Source organism: Solanum verrucosum, unplaced genomic scaffold, assembly GCF_900185275.1.
Source record: "Solanum verrucosum unplaced genomic scaffold, falcon-dt-bn FXZP01000183.1, whole genome shotgun sequence".
Lineage (NCBI taxonomy): Eukaryota > Viridiplantae > Streptophyta > Magnoliopsida > Solanales > Solanaceae > Solanum > Solanum verrucosum.
Window position 1 is genome coordinate 3,327,954 of NW_026020430.1, and position 19,746 is coordinate 3,347,699.

At 33.7% G+C, this 19,746-nt stretch overlaps 2 protein-coding genes and 1 pseudogene across 2 annotated transcripts; 2 read left to right on the top strand and 1 right to left on the bottom strand.

Moving 5' to 3' along the window:
• Nucleotides 1–1,087: 1,087 nt before the first annotated feature.
• LOC125807759 (scarecrow-like protein 14) lies at nucleotides 1,088–2,506 on the top strand (annotated as a pseudogene).
• Nucleotides 2,507–3,232: 726 nt separating this feature from the next.
• On the bottom strand, nucleotides 3,233–4,987 carry LOC125807533 (uncharacterized protein C24B11.05-like). Its single transcript, XM_049487257.1, has 9 exons — nucleotides 4,902–4,987; nucleotides 4,747–4,812; nucleotides 4,539–4,636; nucleotides 4,418–4,455; nucleotides 4,247–4,334; nucleotides 3,994–4,132; nucleotides 3,818–3,906; nucleotides 3,661–3,726; nucleotides 3,233–3,554 (listed from the first exon to the last, which is right to left on the bottom strand). The coding sequence occupies exons 1-9, from the start codon at nucleotides 4,960–4,962 to the stop codon at nucleotides 3,411–3,413; spliced, it is 789 nt and encodes a 262-aa protein (XP_049343214.1). The 5' UTR covers nucleotides 4,963–4,987; the 3' UTR covers nucleotides 3,233–3,410.
• A 7,597-nt stretch (nucleotides 4,988–12,584) lies between these two features.
• On the top strand, nucleotides 12,585–12,845 carry LOC125807760 (cyclin-dependent protein kinase inhibitor SMR5-like). Its single transcript, XM_049487497.1, has one exon. The coding sequence runs from the start codon at nucleotides 12,585–12,587 to the stop codon at nucleotides 12,843–12,845; it is 261 nt and encodes an 86-aa protein (XP_049343454.1).
• The last annotated feature ends 6,901 nt before the right edge of the window (nucleotides 12,846–19,746 follow it).

Consider the following 19,746-nt stretch of genomic DNA (forward strand, 5'->3'; position numbering starts at 1 on the left):
TATAGTTTTGTCAATTTAGCTTGACATAGAATTGACGTTTGGATTAGAAAACATACTTGTTTTTTTTTTAATAATTGGTTTGTACAGTGTAATACTATCTTCTTACATCGTATGTCGTCTTTTGTTTTGTGCTTGTCATTTTCTATCTATATGGTCCAAGCAATAATGCAATTCTGAAATCATTACATCCCAAAATAGATGTCAACAATTGTAGTCCAAATGCATAGTCAAGACTTTTAAATTTAAGGTCTCAATTTTTATTTTGGCACTTCAATTCAGGGTGTTTCCATTAGAAACTTCAATCCACGTCAAAATTAAAATGTATCATTTCGATATTCAATTTTGTATCCTTAATAAAATCGAATAATTGGTTACTTTGAATAGTCAACAAGTAGTATGATGGTTCGGTGACATTTGTCATTCAAAAAAAATTTAAGTTATATGCACTGGCAAACCAGATAGGAGGAGGGGTTGACTATTTGGTTACTTTGAATAATCAACAAGTGGTATGATGATTAATTGTCTAAAACAATGACATCCACATAACAATAAGGTGATTAGATGGATTTTTATTTGTTTCTTGTACTGCTAATTAGATGATTTTTATAAACATCTTTGATTCTTGAAATGGAATCGAATAAACACTCATCTCTGGCATAATTTGATTACTTTGATGGAGTCCTTAATTACATTAATCAGATGCTAATGGAAGAAGAGGAAGACTTAGAGAATAGGCCTTGTATGCTTCAAGATTCATTAGCTCTACAAGCTACTGAGAAATCCGTTTATGATGTCCTTTCTGCAGGCCAACAATTAATTCAACATACTTGTGTGGATTATTGTACGGGAAAAGGGTCAAAATTACCTTTGACGTTATGAAGATTTTAGTGACTCTGTAGAAGGGCCAACAAGTAGTAAGCATTTAGCAAGTTGTTCAGAAGGATTAGATCAGACAGAGTTGTATGATACAACACTACTTTGTTCTTCCAAGAATCCTGGATTTTATAGCGATCCGCCATGTTGTCAGAATACTGATGGTTAAATAGAGGAACAACTAGCTTATAAGCCATCGTATGTTGAATCAAGAATGCCAAAACGAGTAGTAGATTTGTGGAGTCTCTTAACTCAATGTGCACAAGCTATGGCAAATTATGATACTAGGATTGCCCATGATAAGCTGAAGCTGATTAGGCTACACTGTTCTCCATATGGTGAAGCAACAGAAAGAATGGCACACTACTTTGCTGATGCCCTCGAGGCTCATTTGGCTGGCACTGGAATAGAACTGTATACAGCTTTTGCAAAGAGAACAATATCTGCTGCAGACATATTAAAAGCCTTTCAGGTCAGAGACAACTGAATCCATTGCTATCATGTACAGAAAAAGTTTTTTACTGTCTTACTGAACTCACAAACTTTAGATCCTAAATTCGCCTTTGTTTCAGGTGTATGTTACAGCATGCCCATTCAGGAAGATGTCCAACATATTTGCTAACAAGTCAATTGGGATGCTGACAAGGGAAGCGACAAGTATACACATTATTGATTTTGGCATTCTGTATGGTTTCCAATGGTCATGTTTTATTCAGGGAATTTCCCTTAGGCCATCAGGACCTCCTAAACTTCGCGTCACAGGAATTGATTTTCCACAACCTGGATTCAGACAAGCAGAGAGAGTTGAGGAGACAGGGCGTCGACTAGCAAAGTATTGCAAGAGATTTAATGTCCCTTTTGAGTATAATGCTATAGCTAAGAAATGGGATTCTATACAGCTGGAGGATCTCAAGATAAACAGAGATGAGATGCTTGTTGTTAATTGCTTATACAGGCTCATAAATGTGCCTGATGAAACAGTATACGAAAACAGTCCAAGGGATGATGTGCTAGGATTGATTAAGCAAATAAACCTGATGTTTTCCTTCATGGAATTGTTAACGGGGCATATAACTCAACTTTCTTTGTAACTCGATTTAAAGAAGCACTATTCCACTTCTCTTCTCTGTTTGACATGATGGAGGCAACTGTACCGCGTGAAAATCAAGAGAGAGTGCTGTTTGAGAAAGTGAATTTCGGGAAGGAAATTATGAACATTGTGGCTTGTGAAGGTACTGCAAGAGTTGAAAGGCCAGAACCATATAAGCAGTGGCAGTAGAGAAACCAGAGAGCAGGATTTAGGCAGCTTCCATTAGAACAGGACATAGTTAAAGGAGTGAGGGCCAAGGTGCAACGGCGATACCATAAGGACTTTTTGGTGGATGAAGATGGTTACTGGATGCTGCAGGGATGGAAAGGCAGAGTTATATATGCTCTCTCTTGTTGGAAACCTGTTGATAATTGATCATTCAGAAGTCTAAATATATTTTAACAAACTGAACTATTTGATTTTATCATGTGTACTGGCACTTATATGGTCTCCCTTTGGTTCTTGCACATCTTTTTCTTCTCTGTCATCTTTGATTAAGCCTGAAACATTCATTGGTGTAAGGTGACCTTCTTGACTATTGAATCCTTGTTTACTCCATTATTTCAATCACTTGTTTTTGAGTGCACCAATAAGTCTCAAGGGGCTAGAACTACATGTTTCTTTAACAAGAACAAATAGTTCGATGCATTCACACCATTTAGTTCATAAAGCTGTAAGCTTGTGAACTTCCCCAACATTCCCAGCAACAATAGAGGTTCATGGAAACCACTTTTGCATTGTCTCATGGGCTTGTAGTTGTGGAATCCTCTGTTGTTCAACCATATCAGTGGCATTTGCAACCTTAATTTCATTACAGGTGTTCTTTAATGCTGCTCTGTTGTATATCTGTACTCTCTGGGATTCTTAGAGGGTAAGAACAAAGAGAAAAAAGCACAAAAGAATTCTTCAACAAAACGATACTCATCACTCATCAATCCTCCCATATCTGGAAAATACACTAAAACCAATATGGTTTTCAACATGCTGAGGCTTTAACAAGGTGTACTGTACAGTGCCAAGTTTGAATGATAATCATCGCTATGCTATTAAACAGACGAAATAAACCCTTCGACCTCAACTTTTGAAAGACAATTCAACAAGAAAAGAAAAATAAATAAATAAATAAATAAAGCAGAGCTAGACATTGAAGATGAAAGGTGGTTGCACCAAAAGTCATGGCACAACCAAATACTTAACATTCAAACTTGTTTCAGCAGTCATCATCGACTTCACATGCCAACATTTACTTCTAAGAGAAGTTTTTACAACTAGTCACATGAGAAATTTCACATCCACTAAGCAATAATAATACAGCTAGAGACTGTGAAATCAATGTAACAATTGTTATTCAGGTTAACAGGCAAAAGAGGAAACTAGAAAAGAAAAAGAGAAAGCAATAAATAAATAACTACAACTATGTGGTTGTCTTTATTGTGAGATTACACAACTAAGCTCTCACTTCAATTGCAGTCTTTTCCGAATAGCGAATGTCTGGTTTAACATCTTCCCATAACTCCGGTAATGCTTCCTTCATGTTATGAATGCTTTCTAGCGCATAATCTATGCCTTCTGTTCTATGGGAGGCACCCACCTATACCAAATAAGCGAAGTTCATATGCATATTAGTAAGAATTAAGGAGGATGAAAATGAGATTCTTTTTCATTGTGTAGCTCCAAAAGTTAGTAATTCAGCTTACCCACACAGTATGAAGGCCTGTGAGCTTAGCAGTCTGAAGGTTACGGACAGAGTCATCAAAGAACAGCTGAGGAAAGCATAAAGATAAAAGGAATTAAGTTAGAATTCAGGTAAATTGGTACAAGATGGAAATGCAGAAATCAAGGATAATTACATACCGTCTTCTGAGGGTTAATATTGGCTATTTTAAAGGCTTGTTCATATGCTTCTTCAAAGGGTTTGCAAACAATAAGAGACCTAGGGGATACTGGAAGGAGAAGAAGTATCTAGTATTAGTTAATGTATTTGTAATGTCTTGAGAGTGAAATGGAATTAGATTTGACAACAGACTCACCACCATTGTTGTTGTCTTGTACACTGCCGTTGTTGATAGGATTCACAGTCTCAAAGCATACAATATCATCAAAGCAGTCCTCTAATCCGAGCCTGCTAAGAACTTTTGCCACATGGGCTTCATTTGCATTTGAAAATATCTGTTTCAATCACAATAGATATACACATTACACCAACATTTTCATACAAAGTGAATACGGTCACAAAGGTACTTGTTTATTTGTAGTGCTATGGAAGAAGTATGTGTAACTTACAACTTTCCGAACAGGCAAGCTATGCAAAAGATTCCTCAGAACATGGTCATGCTTTAAAAGTTCATAAGGTAATCTCCCATGTACAAAACTGTCAATGAGGATTTGATAAGGTACTTTTCATTTAAAAACAGTATAAAAGACGTGTAAGGAAACATAGAGAAGAAGTGGTACCTATGGTAGTCGTCATAATCAAAGTCGTAACCAATGGCCTGAAAAAATTGAATGCTAAGTTTAGCATATGAACAACCGAGACTAACTATTCATAGTCAATTTACACAAGCTATAACCTTACCCTGAGACCAGCCATGGTTGTTCCGTACTCCTTATATAACCTTATACACATTTCTGGAACTTTAGTCTCATCAATGCCAAGCTTTTCAATCATATAATCTAAAAGTTGCAACAATGGGGAAGATTATTGATTATTCGATCCAATAAACATTTATCTAGGAAGCAATTATATGAATGAGATATCAAATTAAAGAGAACTGTAAAATTACCAATGATATTTTTCGTGCATTGTGCTGAAAAACCAGAGCTCAGTGGATAAAGTGTGTCATCAACATCTGCAAATTGAAATACAAGCATTTTTAGGAATAATACACAAGCCATTCTTCCTTTGGAAAGAGAACGCATAACAGATATAAAGCCTTACCAAAAAGAAGGCAGTCGTATTTTGGCTCTGAAACTCCCTTGTAGCTGTCTTCATGCTCCATTTTGTTAAAGGGTCTTAAACAATATAAACATCAAAATTAGAATTTGGCTCACAAATTAGATATAACTGTGATAGAAATTCTCCTTAAGTATAGATGATAAGGCTAGTTAGAGAGTGACATATCGCACTGATAATACTTGTTCCCTCCACAACAATTGAAAGAAGAAAATAGAAACATGACTTAAGCTCCTCCAATAGGAATTTTCTCCCACAGAACGACAGAGAGGAATGCAACATTGACTGCAAAAGAAACGTCTATGGTACTGGTTCTAAGGTGATTGACTCACTAATATCAATATCATACGCAGATCAACATATGGGAGACTAAAAATGTCCAGATAATAAAGGAGAAGATATAAAACCTCAAACATGGTTTTTCCAGCTTCATAAGAGTTACTAACAGAGAAATTAGTTTAAAACTGCTTAATTAGCAGATAAGAAATGAAATTTTCTTGGAAAGACACAAAAACTCAAACAACAACATATCTAGTGAAATCAAACATGTGGGGTCAGGGGAGGTAGAGTGACCTACGGAGTACAACAAATCAAAGTAGGTATGAAAAGGAAATACACCATGACAAGATCTCAATATCTACCAGGAACCTCAATAAACTTGGATATCATTAGCTGTTGATCAAAATTCAATCTTGATCTTTGAGAAATAAGAGAAAATCATACCAGAGGAAACAATCAAACAGGGCAACTAGTATATTCCTCTTTAACATACTATCTCCACAATATTGGGAAGTTTATTCATCTAAAATAAAAAAGGGCAGGAACAAACCAGGAAGAAGATAAATCCTTATAAAAACTGAACCTTTACTTCACAATGATTCAAAGCGACAAGGCATTCAATCACATTACTTTAACAAAAGAGAGGGGAAGATGAACAAACAAAAAAAAAAGATGAAAAATACAATCTTGGCAAAAACAAACAAGAATACTCCTAAAACTACAACTTAAGTCCCAAAAAGTAGGAGTACCCATTTGGAGAAGACGACTACAAAGACAACATTACTGAAACTTGAAAGAATTAATAAAAACACAATCTTTCAAGTACAATCAAGAATACAACACATAAAACTGCAACAAAATCATAAAAATGGAGAACCCAATTTAATAAAAAGAGAGATTTATTACCAGATCTCTCTAGGAGAATGTGGGAAGTTACTTTGAGCAGTTTTCTGGATTACTATAAGAAAAAGAAAGGCTGGAAAATAAAGGTGGAAGACAATGAAAGAGTGCAAAGCTATTTATAGCAGAAACTTTGAAATGAAGATATTGAAGAAAAAAAGACTTACTTTGTTGTTCCATAAAGTAGGGGGGAAGATGGGCCGAATGGGATTGAATAAAGTCTTGGGTCCTACGTCTACAATTCTGACCAATTGTTTCAACTATTGATCTTTTTCTTCCCTTTCTCGAACCACATAAGTATCCGATTTCTCAATTTGACAGGAAGCTGTCAACTAAAGTATCCGAACGGTTGTAATGAACTGATAAATATTTTTTTATCCTCGATTATAAATTTCTGATTCAAGTTTACTAGGTATGAAATCGTCTTTGTTAGGGAGCGTAAATTCAAATTTAATTGACTTCAATTGGATACCTGACAATGGGATGTCTTTCTCTTTTCTTATTACTCCCTCCATTTACTTTTACTTATCACTTATTTTTAAAATATATTTTCATTTTTACTTGTCACTTTTGACATATTAAGAAAATACTTTTTTTCTCATGTTTTACCCTCAGCATTAAATATTTATTTGGATTTTCTAAATGTTCCAGAAATAAGGCCTCCAACTCTATGTTATTGTCACGCCCCGAGCCTACACCCTGGACGTGGCCGGCACTCGAAGACCATTTCTGGTCCCCAAGCGAACCCTCATCCTGGCTGACTCCAAGCGGAATACTAACTTAAGCATACAAGAGCTTAAAACTGAATAAGAGTTTATAAACTCAACTTTATAAATCTTTAACTCAAAAGAAAACTCTGTATAATAGAATATATATACAACTCGCCATAAAAGGCAACTTTAGTCTTCAAAACATTTAACAAAATAAATGAAGAGACTTCTGAAACTCTATTGTCTATCTATGAAGCCTCTAACTGATAAAGATGGAAGCCGGGACAAGACCCACGACCTCCTAACAACTGATACAACTGAAAGGTAAATGAAATCCTCCGGAAGCAAAGAGGCTTGTCATAGCTAACTGGAACTCCCGGATGTATCAACGAATCTCCTGTTGATGATCCTGAATACCTGTGTCTGCATCATAAAAAGATGCAGGCCAAATGGCTCAGTACGTGAAATGTACGAGTATGTAAGCTAGAAAGCTAAACAACATAGGCTAGAAGAAAAACTGGAATAAATTGAATAACTTACCTCTTTTCAAACTTTCTCAACTCAAGGAATACCCAAAACTACTCAAACTTACTCAACTCAGAAGATAGATACTGGACTCAGAGACAGATACTCAACTCAAAGATAGATACTCAACTCAAAGATAGATACTCAACTCAAGATAGATACTCAACTCAAGGATATATACTTAACTCAAGATATATACTTAACTCAAAGATACTTAACTCAAGGATACTCGACTCTTGAATAACTGAACTCAACCTGACTGACTTCTTTCAATATAAGGCAATTTAAAACAAGTGCGATATAAAGAAAGACTGTTTAAAACATGCTATAAACTCTGAGTGTATACAAGGATACAATAAGCCTGAGATGTATATAGAAATACAATTGAACTGATGTATATAAAATACAATAATTTCTGTGTATGAAAATACAATAACTGCTGTGGGAGTTTCTCTAACCGACAACCATCACATAAGAGCTATAGTGATGATACAGCGATCGACCTCACGCTGCCAGAGCATCTTATACCCGGCCAAAGGTATAAGACCTGAACTGCCTAATGGATCCACTAGTCTAATCTGAAAAGGATTCATCTAAAAAGTATGATCCTTTTCTACCCATGGTGGCTAACATGGTTCTATGGGGGCTGTGGGTTCTTTGAACGCTCCCCCAATTCGGTGCTCGATACTACTCCCAAAAATGTACTGGCTCTTATGTTTTTAAAACATATTTATTCCTGCTGATATGAGATAATTACTCAAAAACTAGCCCGAAGGCTCTTTTGGAAATCTCAGTTTCCAACCTTGTTTAAATGTAAAAACATTTCTTTAAAACTTCTTTGGGAATACATAGTTCCCTAATAACTTTGAGAAATGAACTCAACTCTTTACTCTTTACTTTACTTGAAACTCGATACTTTGACTCAACTTGAAACTCTTTACTCAACTTGAAACTCTTAACTTGGAACTCTTCATTCTTTACTTAACTTGAGCCTTAAAATGAAGTTAAAACGATCAATGAAGACTCTTGGAAAACCTTAAAGACTTGTTTTGACTTACTTACTTCTAAGCTTGACTTCACTTGACTTGGAAACTAACTTCACTTGACTTTGAAACTAACTTCACTTGACTTTGAAACTAACTTCACTTGACTTGGAAACTAACTTCATTTGACTTTGAAACTAACTTCACTTGACTTGGAAACTAACTTCACTTGACTTGGAAACTAACTTCACTTGACTTGTAGTTTTACTTGACTTTTGGAAGTACCTTGGAGTGTTGGAAACAACTAGGAAACATAGGTATAATACCTAGGAACATGTATAAAAAAAGAAATGGTGAATGAAAGGGAAGGATTGGTGTCCTTGGCACTAGGAGAGGTGCAACAGCCCAGCCCCTTTTTCCCCAAAAATTCGACTTTTTCCCCTTGTTTCTTTCCAATTCTAAACCCTCTCAACCTCAAGGTTTCAGCAGCAACACTTAGAATCATAAAGACCCTTATTATACAATAGATTCAACTCAAAAATCACAGCCAGAAATCTGTACTAAATCAGCAAGAACTTCAACACAACACCACTACAACTTCAACAACCAATAAATCTTCTCTTGGAATTAAAAACGAGTTGGTGTGTGGGGGTATGAACCAACCAACACTAAGGATCATAAAATCCCTCAATATACAATAGGTCACAACTCAAATACACAGCCCAATCCTGTCCCACAACCAACAATAACTTCAACAACACAACTAACAACATCAACAACAACTAACAACTTCAACAACAAATCCAATCTCTTCTCAAATCATAAAAACGAGCTTGGTATGTGGGGGGAAAGGATAAACCCACACTAAAGACTCACATACCTGATTAGGGATCACCCCCGACAAAAATCCACGACGATCCTTAGCTTCTTCTTCTCTTTCTCCTCTTCTTTTCCTCTTCTTTCTCTCTTATCTTCCAAGCCCTAACTCTCACTCTTACTCTCACTCTTTAAAATGGGACAAAAATGATCCAAACATCAGTCTAACACCTCAATATAACCCAAAGAAAAGATTAGGGAAAAGACCAAAATACCCTTAAAATTTTCGGACTAAACAAACTGCACTGTGCGACTGTGCGACTGTGCCAACAACCCAACTTCCAAAGGGCATAAGTCACTCATACGAACTCGGAATCAAGCAAACTCGGCGGCGTTGGAAAGATCATTCCAAGGGCTTTCCAGACATAACTGGAAATTCGCCTAAATCATTTTGAGCTAGGAGATACGACTGCTCAAAGTTGACCAAAAACTCACCTTTTTTCCATAGCCAAATTTTCCAGATTCTTTCCAAAATGACTATTTCCAATTCAACTCTTCTTGGAACTCAATGTGCTACACCTAGGGACCTTAACTTAACACTCAAGAAATTTTTTATTCCTCGGTAAAATCCCACTCCACATGAAGGATGGCTCGAGTCTTAGTTCGAAAATTCTCTGGGGTGTTACAGTTATAGCCTTCATTCCCTCGATTCGACGGTCCTCATTCTCCCTCCTCTTAGCAATGATCTGTCTAGGTCTACTTGTTCAACACATCATTTAATAGGAAATAGTTTGATAAAAACTCTATATCACATCACTAATTATTTTCTTAATAAGTGTGTCAAGTGTGTAACAAGTAAAATGAACGGAGAGTACATTTTCAATTTAATTTTTTTTCACCTTTTCAATTTAATTTTCTACTTGTGCCATATTTGACATAAAATTAAATAACTAGTATTTAGCAACATAAAAATCGACTAATCATCAACCACCCTCTCCCTCTAAAAAGAAAAAAGGAGATATTTTAAAATTATTAATGGGTATACTTATTAGTACAACACGTTATATCCACCCACCATCAAATTCCTATGTCATTAATTAATTCTCACATTCAGTCTTCAGCCACATGGCAAGACCCTTCTTTTAATAAATACAAAAAATCCGCGTTTTCACACGGCTTAATTATTCTTCAACGATACGTTTTATATTTTAATGTTTTAAATACTTCACGTTTCTCTCCTTAATTTAAAATGTGAATAAATTAGAGTGATTCATTTCTTGATTTTGATCAGGAAAAGAGAAAGTTCTAATTAAACAATAACATAATTTAAATATTCAACTATTTGAATTTCTATTAATCATGCCGTCAACTTTGTTGGATATTGAATACTATTGACTTGGAGCCTTGTAAATTTTCAACGTTTTGTTTGTTTGTTAAAAGAAAAAAGAAAGACATTTATAACAACCCTTCGTTTTGTCTTGCTAGGAAAATTTAAGTTGATGATTAATTTTGTAGAAGATCCAACAAAACCTCAAAGCAACTGAAGAAGAGGTTGCACTCGTTGTGAGACATAAAACCTTACGGCCTACGACACGAGGACGACAATCATGTACCACCGGTGTAATAGAATGTTTTGTTAGTTTAAGCTGCCAGATTGCTACATTTTTCCTTTTCATTTACGAAAGAAAAAATAATTCCCTCTTTATAAATAAAAAATTCAAAATTTAGATATTTTTCATTAAAAAGGAATCATACAAACTATGAGGCACGTTAATTAATTTGGATTCATGAAAAAACTAATCTGAGTGCATTCAATAGTAATGTGTTAATAGTAGTGAAAAAGAATCATAAAATGTTATAGTATTGATGTATATTATGTCGTTCAACGATACTTTTGCTTTTTACGTAACATTGCAACTTATTGGACTGGGTTTACAACATAAAGAAAGAATCTGGGCTTATAACAGTTTGATACATATGAGATTATGGGCCTTGAGTGGGCCTGTAAACAGTTCATATTCCTATTTTAGGTTACCAGAGAAAATTGTATAAATAAAAAATTATTAATTCAAATTAAATGTTATAACCATAGTTTCATTTAAGAAAGAACTACACAACCACACATACATCACTACCATTAGGGGTGTTTACAATTTGGGTAAAAACCGATCCAAATCAAAAAACTGAACCAAACCGATTAAATAAATCAATTTTTATTTGGGTTAGGTGTGATTTGGTTTTAAATTTTTTAAAACCGATAGTATATGAGTTGGTTATGGTTTTGTTCGAAAAAAACCGAAAAAATAACCGAACGAGCCAACAAATTATATACATACATAATATATTATTTTTATAAACAATTTTAAAGATCTTATATGCGTTTTCATCAAAATTTATTTATAATTTACATATCAAAGAAAAAATATCCAAGGTGAGAATATTTATCTTATTGGTTTTATGTATATGAGTGTGTCTATGACAATTCTTTATAAGATTGAAAATATCACTTTCTCTTTCTTCTAGGCTAAGATAATGAATTTTGAAGCTTTATTCATAGTAAATTCAATGATTGAAAGTTTTGTAATGTTAGTCATTGTAACTATTTTTCGTTTTAGATGGATTGTTGTCACTTTTCACGTTTTGAATAAATTGTTTCTTTTATGTTTGTCTATGGTTAATAACCGAATAACCAAACCAAACCGAACCAAAACCGATAAATATATACTATATTTAGTTTGGTTTGGTTTTGATAATTTTAAAGCCGATTAAGTTGGTTTGGTTTTAATTTTGACCAATAACCGATCCAAACCGATCCGTGAACATCCCTAACTACCATATATATTATATTTATCTCTAGTTTAAAATAATCACACATATTATCACTTTTAATATCTATACCATATATTTTAAAAGATTTATTAAAATACACAAATTCCTTAAATATAGTATTGTATAATTATTTTAAATTTTAAATAGTAAGTTAAGCCTAAAATCTAATTTAACATATTATTGAATAAAGGGTGCAATGAAAAGAAAGTGGAGTAATTGTACACGCATGGTTGAAGGTTGTATTTTCAACTCTGAACACTGTCGACTTTAGTGTCTCAAATTCGAATCCAAACAATGACCTTGATCTTCCCGCCCAAAAAAACATCCTCCTTTTTGTCTTAAACGGCTCAGAAAGGGCCACGTATGTCTTCATCCACGTCAACCCAGAAAGTTCTGTGGTGGCCACACGTGGACATGAAACCCTACTTAGCTGTCCACGAACCACAAACTTTTCTATTTCTCAATAGCACCTTCCAGACTTGCCTTTTAAAAATTGAAGTGTACGCTACCTCAACTCCTCCTTTATATACGACACTTGTTTCACACGTTTTTCATATTCATTCGACAATTATTTCTTCCCCAAAATATATTATTACTACTTCAAAGAATATTTAGTATAAAAAAAAATGGAGATAAAAGAGTACGAGGATGTTACGATGATGGAAGTAGTAGTAGTAGAAGCAGAAGAAGAAGGATGTTCGACGCCAAAACGCGATGATTGTCAAATTCCGGCGATGGTGAAACCACCTCCGCCGCCGAGGAAGAAGCGGACGTACGACTGCGGTGGAGATAAAAGGAAGCCACCGGAAAATGGGTATTTTCAGGCGCCTGAACTTGAACTTTTCTTCGCCATGCAACCTAGATGTACTCAAGGGACTTTTGCTTAGTTATTTAATTAATTAATGCTTATATAGATTAGTGTATTATGTATATAGCTCCTCCTAATCCGATGTTAAACTCCAAAGTCCCCACTAATTGGCTGGTTTAATTTTTGTTTAGCCAATTAAACGTTTTGTTATTTTGTTACTAGTACTAGTGGTAATTACTAGGAGGTGCATGTGTACATACAAAATATGGGTGCTAATACTTTTCGTAGTTAAAATGCTTTAAGTCTTGTTCAACTTTCCTGGTTGGGTGATTTTCACTTTCCATTATCTTAAATTTAATTCTAACACTTGAACAAATACAAGTATATATCTATTGAGCCGAAAACTCTCGAAAACAAAAGGTGGTGCGCACATTCGACATTTTTCATATTTCATTAATTAATAAAAATATACTATTGAATATATTATTATGATATTTAACTACTATTATCTAATTTAATGGAGGAATAAGTAATTTTGAAATGAAGAGCGATTTTTTGTTTCTTAGGACCTAACATAAGAATCTCCTAAGAAGTTGGACTCTTATTCTAAGTGAACCATAAAGAAATAGTTATGGGGTTAATTCTTTTCAGAAAAACATAAAAGAGCAACAGAAAGCTAGGTGGTTTGTAGTAAAAAATGTTGGGCAAATTACAGAAATTACACTTTTAAGGTAAAATTATAATTTATCCCTTAAAAGTTTATAATTATAGAAATTTTTCAAACGGATACAATAATATAAGCGTTGATACATTAATCTGATGCGCGAGATACATTAATCGTTAAGTAAGATACATTATATTTTATACATGATACACTAATCTGATGTGCGAGATACACTAATCTGATGCGCGAGATATACTAATTTGATGCGTGAAAATGAGCTATTTTGGAGATTTGTAAAACTTATAGGGGATAATGGTAAGTAAACTAAAAGGCGGGATTTCTGTAATGTTTCCAAAAATGTTCATTCGGTTTAGAGGGTGGCCCAAGTAAAATTGGTTGGCTATTGGGCCACTGTTAACATGCTAATTTTATGTTGGGCCTTCATTGAGTTTTGATAACGAGTCAAGTTAGCTAAGGTAAAACTTTACAAAACCTTACTCATGCAATTATTTGCCAAACTCCTGCAAAAGTTCAAATATGGTCTAATTTATGTTAATATTTATGTGATTATTATGTAATAGGCGGTTGAAAATATTCCATCAAATATGTCTGTTACGTATGATTCCTTTAAACAATGCGTCAAAAGAAATTCAAAATTTTAGACGCAAGTGTTTTTTATTCAATGTTTAATTTAATGTATTCAATTATAGCAGAACACTGTTCATGTAAGGGATTATTCATGTATTCAGTTTAACCTATTTCTTTCATACTGTGTGGAAGGGATGACAAGTCAAAACTCAAATATCTTAAATATTTAATATTGTCCGAATCTAGGTTTTTTTTTTAAAGAAAAAAAAAATACAACTTCCAGAAGTAACCGATGAAGCTCTATCATTTTAATAAATTTTGACCAAAAAAAAAGAAGTGTATTAGCAATATTTCTTTCAAAGGTGTCATGTGGTCCTTCCCTTTCAGATGCAATTATTCCAAAATCACATGCCCTCTCACAAATTTATACTACTACCTTAGAATAAATATTAATGTGTGGAAGATGCATTGTATTGTTTTAATTTTATCTTTATATAATTTACCTTTCGTACAGGCCATGTGATTCTGCAAAACTTTGATCAATTTAGATTTTCAAGTTTGACCCAACTTTCTACTTTCTTTGACCACACTCATTTTTCAGTCACTTGATTCCCTTACTAAACTGATCAGTAATTATCAATGAAACTATAGTGTAAATTATCTAATATACACAAAATATTCCCTTTTGTCCTGAAAATGAATATTATCATTATTATAATTACTCAATATGTACCGATATCTTTTTAACGATAAAAAGGGAAAGCATAATAATGAATGAGACAGAGAGAGCAATAGTTACTCTTTTTAAAAAATATTGTGGTATCAAACTAAACCTACCAACAATATATCAAAATGTCATTAATCTTGTGGTCTTAAATACATCATATCAAAAATTAGAGTAAATAAATTGTCATAAAAGGAAAAAATTATCTTTATTATGTTCGTACAATAAATTGCCCGCAATATTTCAAAGTGACCATAAGGAATATAGTGTAATGATGAATTTCCCCATCTTTAAATAAATATTTCAAATTTAAACTTTGAAAATAAAGCAATTTCTAATAAGAAAAATTTTATATGACACGAATTTGAATTAGCAATTAAACCTCCCAAAAAAAACTGCAATATCTGAAAGTCTGCTGCACAGAAGACAGTCGAAACCTTATAAATTATTATACAATCAGCATTGGATTCATATATATTATACAGTCAAAGCATTCATGGGAATGATAAATTCAGTAGCAGCCATGTATTTCAACCTCGTCTCTCATTCACATCTTCATTTCACACTAAGGGAGGTATCCTCGGACAGATGCGGATTCAAAATTTTAGCTTTATTACTTTAAATTTTTAAAGGTTTTCGCCTTAAATTCAATATATTTACTAAGTTATAGGTTCACATATACTTCGTATATATTATTTATTAAAATATGAGTAATTTTTTACACATAAATTTATATTGTGCATTAAAATTATTGAATTTAGATAAATCCGATATCTCGAAGCTCCATCTATCAGTTCCTCTGAGTACAACGTAACGGATACAAACACAGCATGTTGTCCCTGTCTTTTTCCACTCTTCTTATAATTTCTTATTCTGAACAAATATATGAGGTAGTGATATTTGAAATCTTTACTATATAGTTTTATATATTCAATGTATGTATGTAGAATCATTTAATTCAATCTAGTTCCAAGAAAACTGAATAGTTCACATAGATTAAAATTGCTCCTTTACATGAAACGTAGTTATCAATATATGCTATAACAGATGTGAAGCCCATCCCCCCGCCCACTATAGATAAAAGGAAACCAAAGTCAATTTTTGCAACAGTTACTGAAACTACTTTTACTAAAGTCTAGCAACAATATAATTGCCAGTGATCAGAACCAGTCGTGCACATATGGGGTACTGCATCCAATCACGTTTATTTTTCACTTTACTTCTCAATTGAGTTGAAATAATTGAGCCGAACATCTATCGAAAATAACCTCTATTAAAGGGTGAGATCTGTATACATCATCATATCATCCTTATACACAATTTATGAAATTATACTGACTATATTGTTATTGTTGTAATTGGGTTGAAAGAAGTTCTTAAGTTGGTTATTTGAAAATGTCTAGACAATTTATTTATTTAGCGACATGTAATTAGATTTAAACTTCAAAAAATAAATTTCACGTGATTGTTTTTTGTGCCTGTAAAAACTTTGATCCATGGAATTACATACTCTATACTAGTTGAAAGTATTGAATTATACGAGAGGTATGTGCAAGCTAACACGAACATCATAACTATTATTCCAACGATTAAATGTGGTGCAAACTAAAAGGTTCTTGACTTTTTGGAAAATTCTTAGTGCAAAATTCGAAGAGAAATTAATATGCTTGTAATAGTATATTTAAGCATTGGATACTCCAGTACTTTAAATGGAATACTGAAATCTAGCAGGGAGTTTGTGACAGGGAAGTCTGACTAAGAAAGAAGAAATAAATAAATAATATAAAAAAAAGCATCTCACAGAACACAGAAATCACCACAGTAATTGACCAATTGTCTATCACACAAGTGAAAAAAACTGCAAAATCTTTCAATTCAATTATTTAATAACCCTACCGACCATTTTGCGATATGGGTTTCGAATTTCAACATCATTATAATTTCTAGGATAATATTATATACTATCAAATTATATTAAAATCAGTGTCACATTTTCCATCTACCATCAAACACTTCCTCGTGAGTATGTGTGTGCCCTTGCCTAGGGTAATTTTGGTATAGATTTGATATTTATTTTAAGAAAAAACTCATTTTAGGCAGCTAGGTGTGAGGTAGACGTATATCCTAATACAAGTTTTATTAGTTATTTTTATGATTGAACTTACAACTTTTATAAGTTACATGAAAATAATTGTATAGTTGCATCAAAGTTTTTCTTATAGAAATTCATTTAATGAAAATGATTTATTAAAATTTAGAATACAGTAATTGTAACGACATGTTCCCGTCATTATAGAAATGTCAACGGGGTAAAATTTAGGACCGGAAAACTTTTTCGTAGTATTTGGATTTTTCCAACCTAATCCAGATTTGGACAAAATCGGAAATTTTAAGGTGTAGGGAAATATGGTAACAACCGGGTGAGTTAATTATGATTTTGATTACATGAGTAGTTAGATAACTCATTAAGGAATCCGTACGACTTTACAGAATTGAATTCGGGCGAGTAGAACTTTCAAAATCGATTTTAGCGTAAAGGGTATTTTCTGAGCGTCGTTGGTTAGAGGTGTGTTGTGAAATGGGGATTTTGGAATTCTTTAAATAGCTCTCTGTTTCGTGCAACCTGCCTTGGCGGGGATTTTGGTCTCTTTGGTGGGCCGTTGTAGCAGGGTGGTGGCCGATGTGGCGGGCTAGACGCGACTTAAAGTCGTAAATAAACCCCTAAACGATTTTATTTGGCACTTTTCAATTTTGAGAGCTAAGGAACGAACCCCAGACGACTCCTACTCGTTTTTCACCATTCTTGAGGCTAAATGTAAGCTTTTCACTCTCCGAAACCGTTTTTCGATCTATAGAACGTAATAGATGGGTAATTAATGATGGGGGAGGGTTTTGTTATAGATTCTATGGTGGAAACAACCCTAATTTGGATAATTGAGATCATGGATTTGATCTAGGGTTCATAGAATTGTTAGTAATTCGGGTAATTAGTGATTGTTTATTGATTCTCGTGTTATTATGATTGTTTGTAGACCAAGAACAAGCGGAACGAATTCGGAAAGGGAAGGATCAAGTTTTTTAGGGTTTCAAGCTTGTTTCGAGGTAGGTGATGGTTGTGATTCTATGTTGCGTGATGTATGTTTGTTCTTGCTTCATTATGATACTTGCATGTATTTGAATGTTGCATTTATTGATCACACTTGATGTAAATGAGATAGATGAATAATGATCTCCATGAAATCCTGACTTAAATGTATGATCTTGAGGGTGTACTTGTGCTTGTGATTGTGGTGTGTTGAATGGATCGGTTGCCACATTATGGCATAACTAACTTGGATCGGTTGCCACGTTCTGGCATAACTAACTTGGATCGGTTGCCACGTTCTGGCATAATTATGGGATCGGTTGCCACGTTCCGGCATAAACATTGGATCGGATACCACGTTTTGGTATGCTAACTGTTTGGGTTCCATGAGAGGACAATGATTTGATATAATTGTGTATCTTGAGAAATGTGAAGTTGTTTGTTGTTAGTAAATGTTGATAATATTGTATATGTTTGATATATGGATGTGATTATATTGTTGTGATGACTTATGTATGTTACACTTAGTGGGATAGCCGTGTGATCCTACTAGTACACTGTGGTTGTATACTGATACTGCACTTGCTCTTATTTTTGTTGAGTACAGGGCATCTTCAAACGACTATTGACAGACCTCGCTTAGGAGATCAGTGATCGTCGTTCGAGTTCAAGGGTGAGCCAATTCTTCCGGGCTGCCATGAGTTCTCCTTTCGTCTATGTCCACATTTCGGACTTAGACAGTTCTATTAGTTATTAGTACATTAGTTGGGTTGTATCCCTTCTTGTTTAGACTTGTTGAACTTTAGATGTTTTGGTACATTGATTTTCAGGTTCTAGGTTATTTCTTCCGCATTGTTTAGTTCTTGTTAGACTTTTGTTGGAGTTTATGGGAACTCCCTATATATTTCCTTAGTATTTAATTTGCTTCCGTAACTTAAATGCCTTAGTTTTGATTTAGTTGTTTGGTTTGGGTTGTAATAGTGGTTCTCCCACCGGAGAGTTAGTGTAAGTGCCAATCACGACGATTTGAGTCGTGACAGTAACTTAAAAAAGGATAAAATCTTAAACACATAAATATTAAATCATGATTTCGTCTCTGCTTTATCATTTCTAAAGATATAAAAATTAAATAATATAAACACAACAATATGGGATTGATGTATGAGTGTCGAATGGAGCACCATACAGAATTCGATCGCATCGCCATGATCTCCCAAAGGAGATTCAAGAACCAGAAACTAACGTTGTCAAATTTTGTCCATAAAAAATTAAATCATCTAATTTATTCGAATTTGAAAAAATAATTATAAATAATTAGGCATATTAAACAAATGACAATTCAATATTTATTAATTCAATACGCTTTAATTTTATCAGTTCAAATATAACTTAACATGTTCATTTGACACCCTTTCCAAAAACGGACGTTAGAAATAGATGAAGCCCTGACACTGATTTGAGACAAAAACCAATTACATTGTGCCACAACAGCAATACAGGAATATAAAAATATTACATCTACAAAAAAATAAAATATCAGACATTATACGTAAGCATTATAACGTGCAATGGTACCACATTATTATTAAAAAAACACTGGTCAAAAATTCAAAAAACCTATTCAAATTTTTTTGTTATAATAAAATCCCTCATTTGTCCCAAATTGCTATAAATAGATACAAACACTTCCAACAGACCAACACCATTCTGCCTACTGTTATATACCAATTTTCCACTATATTTTTCCTCCATACAGTATCTACATCCAATTATTTTGTCCCACTCCTTTTTCTTCTGAAAATCAGTTGTGCGTAGTTCATAAAATGGAGTATTACATGGATGAGAGATGGAAATTATCAAAGGATGATCCATGTTGTCATTCATATTCATCCTCAAATAATAAGTCATCATCATTATTT